General features: G+C 35.5%; 2 protein-coding genes across 2 annotated transcripts; both read left to right on the forward strand.

Annotated features, from left to right (window-relative positions):
* LOC126817494 (receptor-type tyrosine-protein phosphatase S-like) lies at nucleotides 1–7,194 on the forward strand. The gene is made up of 7 exons (XM_056100249.1): nucleotides 1–17; nucleotides 1,375–1,510; nucleotides 1,695–1,841; nucleotides 3,632–3,757; nucleotides 5,692–5,840; nucleotides 6,399–6,534; nucleotides 7,120–7,194. The coding sequence occupies exons 1-7, from the start codon at nucleotides 1–3 to the stop codon at nucleotides 7,192–7,194; spliced, it is 786 nt and encodes a 261-aa protein (XP_055956224.1).
* A 2,541-nt stretch (nucleotides 7,195–9,735) lies between these two features.
* Nucleotides 9,736–14,225, forward strand: LOC126817471 (cyanophycinase). Its single transcript, XM_050544461.2, has 6 exons — nucleotides 9,736–9,888; nucleotides 10,510–10,742; nucleotides 11,077–11,204; nucleotides 12,319–12,445; nucleotides 13,150–13,291; nucleotides 13,768–14,225. The coding sequence occupies exons 1-6, from the start codon at nucleotides 9,736–9,738 to the stop codon at nucleotides 14,215–14,217; spliced, it is 1,233 nt and encodes a 410-aa protein (XP_050400418.1). The 3' UTR covers nucleotides 14,218–14,225.
* Nucleotides 14,226–14,434: the final 209 nt, after the last annotated feature.

Consider the following 14,434-nt stretch of genomic DNA (forward strand, 5'->3'; position numbering starts at 1 on the left):
ATGGTTGTACACTGCAGGTAGTATTTACAATATGAGATTATAATGTTAAGCATCTAATATACGATATTAGAACCGTATCTTATCTCATTGCCGAATAATTATAAATAAAACCATAAACTCTCTATCGAGGTCGGGAGATGGATAAATGTAGATTTTGAAGAAAGAATTTGTCCTTTATGTGAATTAAATACTGTCGGTGATGAATATCACTGCTTATTGAATTACACTTATTTTATTACAGAACGTAAAAACTATATATCCAGATATTATTATACAAGACCTAATACTTTTAAATATAATAAACTTTTTAATTCAAGCAAACAGTCAATAACTATAAAATTATGTATGTTCTTAAAGATAATACTTAACACATTTTTGTCCTTTGACTAAGGAATTAAAAGCCTCCATCTTGTAAATATGTAAATAACCTATCACTCATATATGTCATGTATTTGATCTGAGTTGTAAATAAAGTTCTGTTATGTTCCGTTCATATAACAGTCGGTGAATATCAAGCTTGACATGACTAGTACTAGTGTTAGCACTATAGTGGTAGTGTTGCAGGTTGTCAATGAGGGTTGGGTTGGGGTTGCCGATAGTTATCACCTTAATATAAGTAAAATAAAAGAAATTTTACATTTATATTGTTTCCTAAGTACAGTATCACAAACATTGATTGGTCGATTGTTTCCCATTATTTGTATTCGATTGCTATTGCTAGTACATGTATGAAGATTTCTAGGTGTACGTGGTATTGATTTACTGTGCCGATTCAGAAAGTGTCTCACAGAGGAGGTACTACTATATAAACAATATAATGTTACAGTTATGGAATAGAAAGAAACTTAATTATCTTCTAAAAGAAGGGTTGTGAAACAACTTATCGTATCTTGTTATACATCAAAGATGTTACAGGAGCAACAGGGACATGTAAGGAATGACTAAAGTTTCTGCAAGACAATGACAATATACGCCGTTTTGAAGCAGATTCTGATATTTTTTAGCCAAATTTGTAACCATGGATGTTTCCAAAAATGAAAAAGAAACTAGTCGGTCGTCATTCTCATAGTAATGATGAGGTCATGCCAGCTGTGAACGACTTTGTTGGGGAGGTTGAAGAAGATTTCCTCTTGGTCGGTATCCAGGCTCTGCAACATATCGCTGGCCAAAGTGTGCACACCTCGAATGGGACTATGTAGAAAATTAATGCAAGCCATCGACGTTGTACAGGTCACCGATAGGCTTAGAATCTTTCGGCCAGCCCTCGTAGCTATAGATTATATTATGTCACAGTGCTAGTATAGGTGGAACATGGATATAGGTTATCTTACTGACGAAATGTTATTATATATGTATTAACGTGTTATATTACAGTGCTGGTATAGGAAGAACGGGAACATTTTTAGCTTTAGATTATCTTATTGAAGAAGGTAAAGCTGAAGATTCAGTAGATGTTATTAAATGTATTTCACAGATGAGAACAGAAAGAGTCAATATGGTTCAGACATTGGTAGGTGATCTGTTAAATTACTGATTTTCCTACATTATTTTTCTGGCTTCAGTTTTTTCTTATGAACAATCACCCATGCACAATCGGCTGCTTATAATAAATGCCATATCACAATCCCATGACGATTATATTTACAGAACTAAAGTCTGTATCTAGATTGAAAGTAAGCCTGTTATTATTGTAGGATCAGTATATATTTTTACACGAGGCAATCTTAGAATGGTATATAGCTGGAAATATAACAACATCTATAGCTGATTACAAGACAATCTACAAAGATCTGCTTAAAATGCAAACATCTGGAAAATGTATCCTAGAACAAAAATTTGAAGTAAGTGGGAATATTCTGATTTGCGCTATTTGACTAGATAAATAAAGACGATGAAATTTCCTGTTTTAGGAGCACAAGTAGAAATGTGCTTCCCAAACGACTCGACCCAAATAATACCTATATGATCTGGACGCTGATACTTATTGAGAGAAACTTTCATGTCAGAAATTCTATAGATGTGGTAGAAATTCACATATATTACGAGCATATATATATCCATGCAGTATCATTTGGCCCCTATTGTATTCGAACCAATTTTATATATGTTTTGATTTTGCCGGGGATTACAGATGATGATGGAGGTCAGTCCAGTACACTCGAAGGATGATTGTTATTCTGCTTTGTTGGATGAAAACAAAAATAAAAATAGAAACATGTCAATATTAGCCAGTAAGTACGTTACACGTATTAAGAAATTTGAAAGAAAATTTTAACAGAGAGAGAAATGGGGTTTAACGTCAACTCGACACAAACTAGGTCATTTCGGGAATAACATAATATGGTTCAATTTCATTTCAATCAATCGCTTGGGCGTAGGGGTCTTTAGCAGTGGGGGGAAACCGGAAGACCCGAAGAAAACCCACGAGGTTGAACAGGTGACCCTACTCTTTGTCACGTTCACCCGGGAAATCGAATCTTGTGATACAGCGCGCACGCACTAACCATTCGGCCATCCACCCCCCCACCCCCGAAAATTTTAAATCCAAGTTAGTTCGCGTGTTCTGATCTCTCTATACTAAAGATGTTTAATCTCCTTATGAAAAATACCAAAAAAGTGTGGCTCTTATCAAGTAGATTTTCGTTTTCAATTTGCACATTAGCACACACCGTGTGAAATCAAAACCTGTAAAAAAATCAAAGGCACTATCAGTAACATTTAGTTATATTTTTCGAACGAACATTCATTTTACAAAATAACCGTTTAATTCACAGAATTTATAAATCAAATAATATAATGTCTATGAAAATGTTCCTAACTGATAGTGTTTATTTAGGTGAAAGTGCTCGACCGTTTCTTGTTATATCATCTTCTAATGGTAACTCAACAGATTATATCAACGCTGTATATATACCTGTAAGTAAATGATACCTGTATACATTAACAGATTATATACCTGTAAATGATACCTGTATACATTAACAGTTATATTATATCCATGTTAACAAATGATACCTCTATAGTATAATATTAACAGTTTATATGACTGTAGTTAAATGCTACATGTATGCATTAATTGTTTATATATATGCCTTATAAGTTAAAAATCATACACTTTGGAGTGTTTTCATGGATTATATCTTTATAAATTAACTGTTTGTACTCGTATACGTGTTACAAATCAATATTTTCATGGATTATATTTTATAGAGCTACAGAAAGAAACAAGCGTATATATTAACACAGACACCATTACCAGATACTGTTATAGATTTCTGGAGAATGGTTATACAAACTGAATCTTACATAATCGTAGATCTAGATCATGGTCAAGAAATATCGAAGGTGAATATTACTGCCATGTGAAACTATTAATCATTTGAAGTTTAAAACGTGTATTAAATCAACATTGATTCTTAAATTGCTGGATCCTTGATGGACTATTACACGGTGGTTATATTTAGACTCTTATAGGGATTTGGTCTTATTGTAGCCGCATAACTTTGAACTATTTAAATATCGAAAAAGGGGTATAATATTTGGCTAAACATATTACAACTGATTTGCTACTTGTTATATCATAGTATATCAGTTAATATTAGTAGTTCAATATATTTATTTCTATATTTAGGATATAGGTCAGTATCTCCCGGAAACTAAACTGATGTGCGGTGATTTTTCTATAACCAAATCTAGTGACACACAGAATGGTGATGATTATTCAATAGTGACCTATAAAATCAACAAGGAAGAAGATGTAAGTTGAAAACCAATACCAACACGTCATCAACTCATATATAATTACAAGTTCCGTTCCGCTAATTCGCGGAATATAGTAACAGACTATCGAATTGATATATCAGGAATTAAACGAAAAAGGATCCTTGTTTTAATTTACAGACTGCCCAATTTAAAAACAAAACACCTAGCATCGTTTGTCTACATTATTGCATCTTATATATTTAGGACACTTTATTGTGCCCCGCCTTTCGAAGAAAGCAGGGGACTAGTAAAATGGGTTCGTCCGTCTGTCTGTCTGTCCGTCACACTTATTGGGACACAATAACTCTCCTTCTAATTGACCTAGAATGTTCAAACTTGGTGTAGGTGTTTATTAGGTCAATGCCTTGATGGAGTTCGAAGATGAGCATTTTCTGCTTAGGGTAAGCAAAGATAAGCAATTTGATTGGTTGATGCTTTGGGACACGATGACTTTAGTTCTAATTAAGTGAGAGTGATGGCACTTGGTGTATAGTTTCATTACATCAATACCTTGACTAAGTTCGATAATGAGCATTTTCTGCTCATGGTAAGCAGAGCGATAAGCAATTTGATAGGCCGAGACTTTGGAACACAATAACTCTCCTTCTAATTGAGCTAAAATGTTCAAACTTGGCGTAGGTGTTTATTAGGTCAATGCCTTGATGGAGTGTGAAGATGAGCATTTTCTGTCTGGGGTAAGTACAGATAAGCAATTGGATTGGTTGATGCTTTGGGACACGATAACTTTATTTCCAATTAAGTGAGAGTGATGAAACTTGGTGTATAGTTTCATTACATCAATACCTTGACTAAGTTCAATATTGAGCATTTTCTACTCAGGGTAAGCAGAGCGATAAGCAATTTGATTGGCCGAAACTTTGGAACACAATAACTCTTCTTCTAATTGAGCTAGAATTTTCAAACTTGGTGTTGGTGTTTATGAGGTCAATGCCTTGATAGAGTGCGAAGATGAGGATTTTCAGCTTATGGTAAGTAGAGATAGGCAATTTGATAGGCAGTTCTAATTAAGTGAGAGTGATGAAACTTGGTGTATAGTTTCATTACATCAATACCTTGACTAAGTTCGATGATGAGAATTGTCTGCTTAGGCTAAGGAGCAATAAGCATTTTGATTGGTCAAGACTTTCGAACATAACAACTCTGCTTCTAATTGAGGTAGAATGTTTAAACTTGATGTAGATGTTCTTCTTGACTTAGTTCAATGATTAACATATCGAGCTAAAGCTGAGCAGAGATAAGCAATTTCCTTGTTCGATGCTTTGGGACAAGATAACTTTGATTCTATCTGATACAGAGTGATGAAACTTAGTGTATAGTTGATAATCAGTTTGATTGCTCGATACTTTTGGGAAAAAATAGATGTGCGATTAATTAATATGTGTCATTTATTTATTTGGGGATTTCGGCGGGGGACATCAGCCTCACTGTTGGCTTGTTTAATTAGCAATTTCAGTATCATTTTGAAAAGCCTTGAAATTCTCAAATTCTTTAAATAGCTATAAACATTGTGCTTCCTGGTCCTGATTTTGCTAGATATATTCAATTACCACGAAAATTGACAATTTTTGGCAATACTTTGGCGTTTCCTGTCCATGATATTTTCAATTTACACGGAAATTGGTAATCTTGGCTATTCCTGTATTCCTATAGATATCTACTCAAAAGTATTATCTGGTTATAGGTCACCGTTACCTTTAAAAACCCACCAAATCCTCGGCACGTCTATTTAATTATGTAAAATTGAACTATAGCTTTATTTCTGTAAAATTAAACAACATACAGCTATGATACAGTTATGATTAATAACTAACTTAACTCCGGGTTTTATTTTGTTACAATATTAGTTATCCTTTAAAATTTTTCATTGCTTAAATTAATATGGTGTTATTTTCTTTTAAATACTATCAGGCAAATGTAAATCAAACAGTTACAGTATACGAATGTAAATTCTGGAACAATCAACAACAGACACCAGAATCCTTCATTTCATTGATTAATGTACTTGAACATGTTAAGTCAAGTTACGAAAATAGTAATCCATTGGTTGTTGTTTGTCGGTGAGTATACAAAAAGGATATATATTAAAAAACAAAAGATTAATGAATATGTGTTGTGTTTTTTTGTTGTTTTTTTTTGTATATTATTTGTTAAATACTAGCGTAGGTTTTTATGCACAAAAGTTTCAAAAATTATTGGTAAAATTTAGTGATTTGAAATGTTGTTGTTGTTGTTGTTAGTGTTTAACGTCCGCTTCCACCGAAGGTGATATCGCAGACAAGTTGTCTTTTTTTTTTTTTTATTTTCATGATCTTAGCGCACGCGCAGGGGTCTTTCGTGTGGGAGGAAACCGGAGTACCCGGAGTAAACCCACGAGGTTGAGAAGGCGCCCCTATCTCCATGCCACATACGCTCACACCAGGGATCGAAACCACAGCCGCAAGCCAGAGGTGACCGGCCAGATAGAGGTCGAAGTGTGACACTCTAGACCACTAGGCCATCCCAACCCCCCAAATTTGAAATGTGTTTAATGGTAGGTTTTATACACAAAAGGTTTCACGAGAGATTTGACTGTTTATTCTCAAACTGATTTTAAATGTGTATTTGTTGTATATTAGGGATGGTGTTACTAAAGGAGGTATATTTTGTGTATTGGCTGCTATATTAGAGAGATTAACAATAGAACAAGATGTCAGTGTATTACAGACAATACTACAACTTAGAGCTTCCAGACCACAAATTATTACATCTTATGTAAGTTTTATATCTGACACAAATACAAATATCAAATATAACCCAGTTGGTGACAGACACGTGGGATGTCTGCGATATCACCTCGGTGGAAGCGGACGTAAAATACAACTAACTCACACACACAGACACGTGGGACGTTAAACACCATTTCGCTGTCAGTCCATCCGTCCGGGGATAGTGGAGTTAGCAGAGAAAGTTCATCGAGATTTTCCGGTGTAGTTTCCGCTTGTCAGCGGTGGAGGATGGAGGGCTTGACAAGGACAGCTGTGTCTAGTCGTTCGGATGGGACGAAAACCCGAGGTTCCGTGTACACATTTGAGTGCTGTTCGGGCACATATCCCTCATAGCACATTGTATGGCGTATGCCCGTCTTTATTAGAATTTAAATCCCCATTTCATTACATTTCCACTCGTCCTGCACCAGGAAAATCAAGAGACATGTTCCTGGCCCACACCGGGATCGAACCAACGCACCACAGCCACACAACATCAGTGTGAATTATTTGTTACATATTGATGTGCTGATCCATATTTCCAATTGTTCACTTTGCATCTACATTCTAGACTTTGTTTATATATTTTCAGGAACAACTCAAATTTTGCTTTGATGCGATTGACCATTATCTGGAACATTATACTACTTATGCAAATGTACTGTAATAGAAAAAATAACTTTGATACTACTATTGATACCTATGTTAATATATTCTGCTGAATATAATAACTGCTGAAATCATTGATTATTATATTTTTGATATATTTTTGTGCTGAATATAATAACGTAGATGCTTCTTAATAAAATGTGCTAAGTATAACTATTTGGATGCTACTTAACATGTAAGTATATCATAATGTTGGTGAAAAGATGGTATTACTAAGGTGAGATTTTAAATAGATGTAAATAAAATTCGATTTTCATTTAATTCGATTGCCACTACGCCTGACATGAATCCATTCGAAACTTTTTATGAAAATGAATTGTGCTGAATATAATAACTTTTATACTACTTGTGAAAATATGTTGTGCTAAATATAATATTTTTATACGCCCACATTTTCATGTGGACGTATATTGTCGTCGCCCCTGTCCGTCCGTCCGGACGTCCACGATTGTTTGTGAACACTCTACAGGTCACAATTTTTATCCGATTTCAATGAAACTTGAAATATAGGTTTACCACTCTAAGATCTCGGTTCCTTTCGATATTGACATGTATCGGACTGTCACTTCATGGATTATGGCCCCTGATTGTACGAAATGCATGTTTATAACCCACAGATCTCGGTCCCTTGCGATGTTCGCGCATATCGGACCTTAACTTCCTGAATTATGTCCCCTGGTTGTACGAAAAATCGCGGTTTTATAGCTTGTGGACCCCATAGAGGTCACAATTTTTATCTGATTTAAAAAAAACAGTTACAATATATCACCGTTACACCCTAAGGATGGTTGAGTTTGAATTTCGTAAAATTTGGACCGAAACTGAAGGACAAAATGCCCCCCTCCCTTCATTCGCAAATAGTGTCACAATATTGTGTGTCAATTTTCATCTGATTTTAATGAAACTTGAAATGCATGTTTATAACCCCAATATCTTGGTCCTTTTCCATTTTCGCACATATCGAATCATAACTTCCTGAATTATGGCCCCTGATTGTACAAAAAATTGCGTTTAGTTTGTGGTCCCTCTAGAGGTCACAATTTTTGTCCGATTGAAAAAAAAACGTGTGAATATATCACCATTACACATTACGATCTTGGTTCCTTTTGATAATCGCGGATGCCCGAACTTAACGTCCTGGATTATGGCCCCTGATTGTTCGAAAAATCGCATTTTTAGCGCGCGGATTCTCTAGATTTCACAATTTTTTTCCGATTTTAAAAACCGTTTAAATACATCACCATTCCACCATAATGAAGATTGAATTGTACAAAAAATCGCGTTTTTAGTTTGTGGTCCCTCTAGAGGTCACAATTTTTGTCCGATTAAAAAAAAACGTGTGAATATATCACCATTACACATTAAGATCTTGGTTCCTTTTGATAATCGCGGATGCCCGAACTTAACGTCCTGAATTATGGCCCCTGATTGTTCGAAAAATCGCATTTTTAGCGTGCGGATTCTCTAGAGGTCACAATTTTTTTCCGATTTTAAAAACCGTTTAAATACATCACCATTCCACCATAATGAAGGTTGAATTCGTATTTCGGGAAAATCGAAATGAAACTGCCCGACAAAATGGCCGCTCTTTGTACGCAAATTGTGTAGAAATGTGTACGACGGTTGTGTACCCTCTAGAGGTCACAATTTTTATCCGATTTTGATGAAACTTAAAACATATCTTTATATCCCAAAGATCCCTGTCCCTTTTTATATCTGCACATTTCAAGCCATAACTTTCGGGATTATTTCCCCTGATTGTACAAAAATTACGTTTGCTTTTAGCTTATTCTCTATCCATCTCTTGCAAAATGTGGGCGTATCCTGCCTGACAGCCGCTGGTTCATATTATTAATGTAAATAAATTGATCTAATATAATAACTTTGATAATGGTGTGATAATCTGTAATAAGTCTGATTATTATCTATTATGTACGAGTTTTGAAAAATAAGTATTGAATTTTTATGATGAAAAGTATTTATGTGTGATTTTATTTTGAAGTTTTACTGTGTACTTGTAAATTTAATTTCATTCGAAAATAAGCCATACATTTTGTAAAATATATTACACTCGTAGTTCTTGTGTTATTTATAATCTTACAAAATAAATCTGGGAGCAAATTTGAACAGCTGTACGGTCACCAAAAGCTATATTTCAATTTCCGTTAGTTAGGTATTCGTTCGCTAACCTGGAGGTCCCGTGTCCCGTATTGGTTCATCGGGATTTTCCGACGGATAGTCTGGGGCCCCTCGCTACGAAAAGATTATTGTATATCCTTTCGAATAGTGTTGTCTTTATTTCGTTATTAAAATTTAAACGGTACAGAAATTATTATATAACTGTAAAATTGATCACGTCTTGGCAAAACAGATCGTGATGTCCTACTGCCGAGATTCTTAGCTTGGTGGAACTTGGCATATTATACTTGAGATAAACAATCTCTGAAACATAACAAAAAGATAAGACACGAATTTTGTATACAAAATGCTTTGTTTTTGATCGTTGAATTGGATGAGAAAGAACGCTCTGTCGGCAGTCATGTCCAAATTGAACTTAATAATATTCTTGTTCCTATTTATACAACAAAGTCAATCAAAACAAGTTTCACAATATGGAAAGAGTTTTGTTTTAGTTGGAGGAGGTTTATCCGAAAATAACACAGTCATTTATAGACAGATTATTGATATGGCGGTAACGTATATTTTTAAGTTATATTAACCAGACATTTGCAATAATATATATATTTCGTTTTGCTTCTACTACATTATAATGATACCATGGTTTAAACATACATTATGCAAGAGCTAAATCTGCCTATAGCACAGGTCTTTCCGTGGGCCTAGTTTATATAAACTAATAATTAGACATTTATTAACATGACAAGATCATAATCAACTCTCGATGGATAATCGAGACTTTGTTTATTGTCGTAACAACGGTAAAAATGACGACCGGGGTTAGCCTAAAATTGAATAGCTAATATCTAGGTTCAGAGTGAAGCAATTTGACTGAAATTTTCAGCATATTCTCTTTTCATTACCTATGATTTAACTATTATAGCGAGAACTGTTAACCCTTTATCTAATCTTGCCTAATGCCCCTTTAATTTTTTTAGAAGGGGACCCACTAAAAACTTTAGAACAATTCCATGATATAATGTCTGTATTATCACGGCGTCATTGTTAAATTATCAAGCATCAACAGTTATAACAAATATTAATGGAAATTAAACAACAACTAGACAGGATATCCGATCCGCACGCTTTCTATAACAATTAAACTATGCATTTAATATTTTTATGCACAAAAAAGGGAGGACAGAATACAGCACGCATTGGAATTATTGCAGCTGCTTCAGCCGATCCGTTGGATTCATTCGGATACTATAAGACAGTTTTCCTAAATTATGGAGCAGAAGAAGTCAATTTTATTCCTGTCCACCTTGCTAATAAATCAGCAAATAGTGACCCAGTTGTGGTCCAGCTTATTAAACAGCAAACAGGGTTCTTCTTTAGTGGTGGTGATCAAGCCAGAATCATAGAATCGTAAGTATGGAGCTCAAGTCACAATAGAGTCACCTGCCCTGTATATAAATTCTTTGTGTCATTTATAGCTATTAATTTAAACAGTAAGTGCATTAGGACCACAACACAAGAAAACAAAACACACAAGACAAACCCATGGACTAGACACACAAACTACACAGACATTGTAAGCAATGAACAGCAAACGCACATATCAAATCAGGTCAATGGATCCGTGGGCCAGCGTAAGTTATATTGATATTATTAAGTCTGTTCTCTGAATCACAATCAATTTCATATTAATTTGATAACCTGTTGTAGTAGAAGTGCTTTTTTAAAGATTATTTATTAATAGATTTTTTGATAATGGACATACGTTATCTCCAGCAATGAGAGCAATCATAGAACAAAACAATATAGGTGTGGTTGTAGCTGGGTCAAGTGCCGGTACAGCTTGTCAGCCGTCGGCTGTGATGGTCGAAGGTATGTGTAATATTACTGGATCATTTATAATACAACAACATGCTACGCGTTTGATCTTGCACTCTGGTACAAGACCTTTTCGGGGTAGTCATAGTTCCAGACGTTACAGATTTTAAAAAAAATATTCAATATATTCTCTTAAAAAAAAAAGTAGGGGATATTCAGAAACAATACAAAACTGCGGAAATGCACTGCTGTGTTTATTAGAGGTAACCAGTTTATGTTAATACTAGGCCAATTATTGTCTACACCTGAACATAAACAGTTCATATCGGCGGCTTATCTGGCGGCCCCATTTCACTCGCAAAGAGATACACTGTCAAAAGTGAAAATGGACGTTTTTGATTTTTGTCATAATGAGTAATTGCTCCACCAATCCTCAGACATTCAGCAATTCGTCGTGGCATGCTCCTAATCAACCGTCCAATCACGATTTGGGGCAATCTGACCCACTCCTCCCGATCAAATTAAACGTAACACACTAAAGCAAAGATATGCTAAATAGTAAATCTTATGCAAGAACCGACAGGAAAGCAAACATGGATAGATACACCAGCACGCGGCAGTTTTCATCAAACCTTCCTTGAAGTGTCAAATTCTACAATGGATCCCTCCCACGTGTATGGCGCTATTGCGTGTCGCATGTGCAGCTCAGTGGTTCTGTTCGGGCGATAAGTTCTTCATCTATGAACATACTCTCAAAGCATGTCAAATGTCCATGACTATTTATCATATCGCAACCTGCATAGGTATTTGCATTTCAATACACCCTACTTTTTTTGAAGAGTATATATTAGAAAATAGTTTGAACCTTGCACAGCCTTATATGCAAATTGTTTGGTCCTTTATTATCACAGTGTATAAGAAAGGCATATGACGTATAAAAGTTTTCAATTCAACCAGTACCTTACAGACAACGAGTTGGTTTGTTATTTAGTCATAGTCATTGGCAGTTACCCTCATAACGTCACATCCGGCATTTTAGTTGTTTAATAACGGGCGAAACAAAATAATGTATAAAATAAAACAAAATCTACAACGACTTCAGTTCCCTTTTAAATTCTGTGAAAATTTAATAAATATTTCACCTGGTTCTTTAAATCTGTTATATTAGGTGGTGTTAGTTATGATGCCTTGCGTTACGGTGCTCACACATCTTCAAGTCATTCTGACGATCTAGTATACAATCAACACGGGGGTACTGGTTTATTTGATGGATATATTCTGGATACTCATTTTGGGTAAGTGCAAAACAACAACAAAAGTGACGTTCATTCTTCATAACTCCGAAGACATATTCAATGGACAATTCAGCAGGTTTACAATTAACAAAATATTGCTTTGGAATTGGTTATCTAGTTATTTAATCAAGAGCAAATTGTCCATTTGGTTGATTTCGTCGTATAAAACGACGGAATTGGGTACATTAATGCTAGGTTCTCAGTGTCGTGCGATGCGTTCCGATAGGATTGTCCCTATTGAGTCCACGATCTGGTACGCGCAGATACGTTTCGATACAATTAGCGAGAGAGAGAGCGAGAGAGAGAGAGAGAGAGGGAGAGAGAGAGAGAGAGAGTTTAACGTCCACTCGACACAAACTAGGTCATTTCGGGAGTAACACATGGTCCAATTTTATTTCAATCATTCGCTTGCGCGTAGGGTTCTTGGGAGGAAACCGGAGGACCCGGAGAAATCCCACGAGGTTGGACAGGCGACCCTACTCCTTGTCACGTACAACCGGTGAATCGAAACCCCGCCAGTTGACTCAGTGACAGACCGTATGATACATCCACCCCCCCCCCCCCCATACGATTAGCACGATTGCTACGCATGACCTTAATATATGATAAGACCTGATAGGATAACCACGACTACTCCACGATTAAAACGTGGGAATCTATATAGCATAAATAAATAACTTTCTGTTTCATTTTAATTTTAACAGTAACAGAGGCAGAGAAGGTCGGTTAATCCGCTTATTGTCGGACACTCGACACCTCTCTAATGGTGTTGATTATGGAATAGGCGTAGATGAAAATACAGCATTGGTCATAACACATGCTGGCACTTCTACAGCTACAGGCCACGTAAGTTGACCATGTAAAAAGACATATCCCTAAAATTCCTCTCAAAACATTTTAATCCAAAGAAAAATACCCATTCCACTAGAATCTATATTTATTATCATTGTTAATTGTCACTTTCAGGATGTTAGTTGCTGTCCATAATTTACCATAAAATAATTTACCATAAATATCGAAGCCTATGTAAATTCTTGGATTATGCTCTGCCAAATTTCTTTTTCGGCCGTTTAATCACAGAGTTAGGGACACCCTTACATATGTGTCCTGCTGGGGTACAATGGGCGTCTTTTGGAATGGAAATCCGGTATTTTCCCATTAAGATTGAGTGTTTCTACTTTCCATATATTAATATTATACCAAATATGCCATTCGTTTACTGGAAATAATCATCTTATAAATACTTTCATAGGAACGTATCTTTAAAATACAAATATGACGTCTTTATCTGGTCCTGTTTCAATAGTTATTATTCCTTTTAGGTACTTGGTGAATCTGGTGTAACGATTATTGATGTTTCTAAATCTCAAACAGAACCACAAGATGGTGATTTTAACATAAGAGATGTATACATTACTTTTCTCACCAGGGGAGATGAAATAGACCTAAACACTCACGCGGTCAAATTTTCTTCATCAAAAACGAAACTTGGAGGACACGAACAATACGACAGAGCTTTAACTTCCAGTGATATTTTCTACGGATTAAGAAGAAACGAACATAAATCTGAATTTCTTCGAGTAGCAGCGAGTGTATTTGATGCCACATTGGACAGGAGTAGTTATGGTGTGACGTACGAGACATCTCCACGTTTCACTGTAAGAATGTCTAAAACTGGCAGTAACTGTGAAGGATGGGTAGAAAGGCATTCAAGTTTTCAAACCGATTTACACTCTTACAAAAATATGTATGTGGAAATTACTACGGATTGATAGTTTGATATCTGTAATAAGTGATTTTGGATTAAAATATTTTCACTTTACAAAAATGTATACGTTTGTGTTTTAGTGTAGGCCTACTGGGTTCTTAAGAAATTTTCAAACGACGATGGACGCAGGAGGGCTGGGGGGTAACCGTAAGCTATGTTATATTCTCGGTCGAATCTGAGCAACAGATGCCAGTGTCTTTTCAAAATTATTAGTAGAAGTT

The sequence above is a fragment of the Patella vulgata genome, chromosome 4 (genome assembly GCF_932274485.2).
Source record: "Patella vulgata chromosome 4, xgPatVulg1.2, whole genome shotgun sequence".
Classification (NCBI taxonomy): Eukaryota; Metazoa; Mollusca; class Gastropoda; family Patellidae; genus Patella; species Patella vulgata.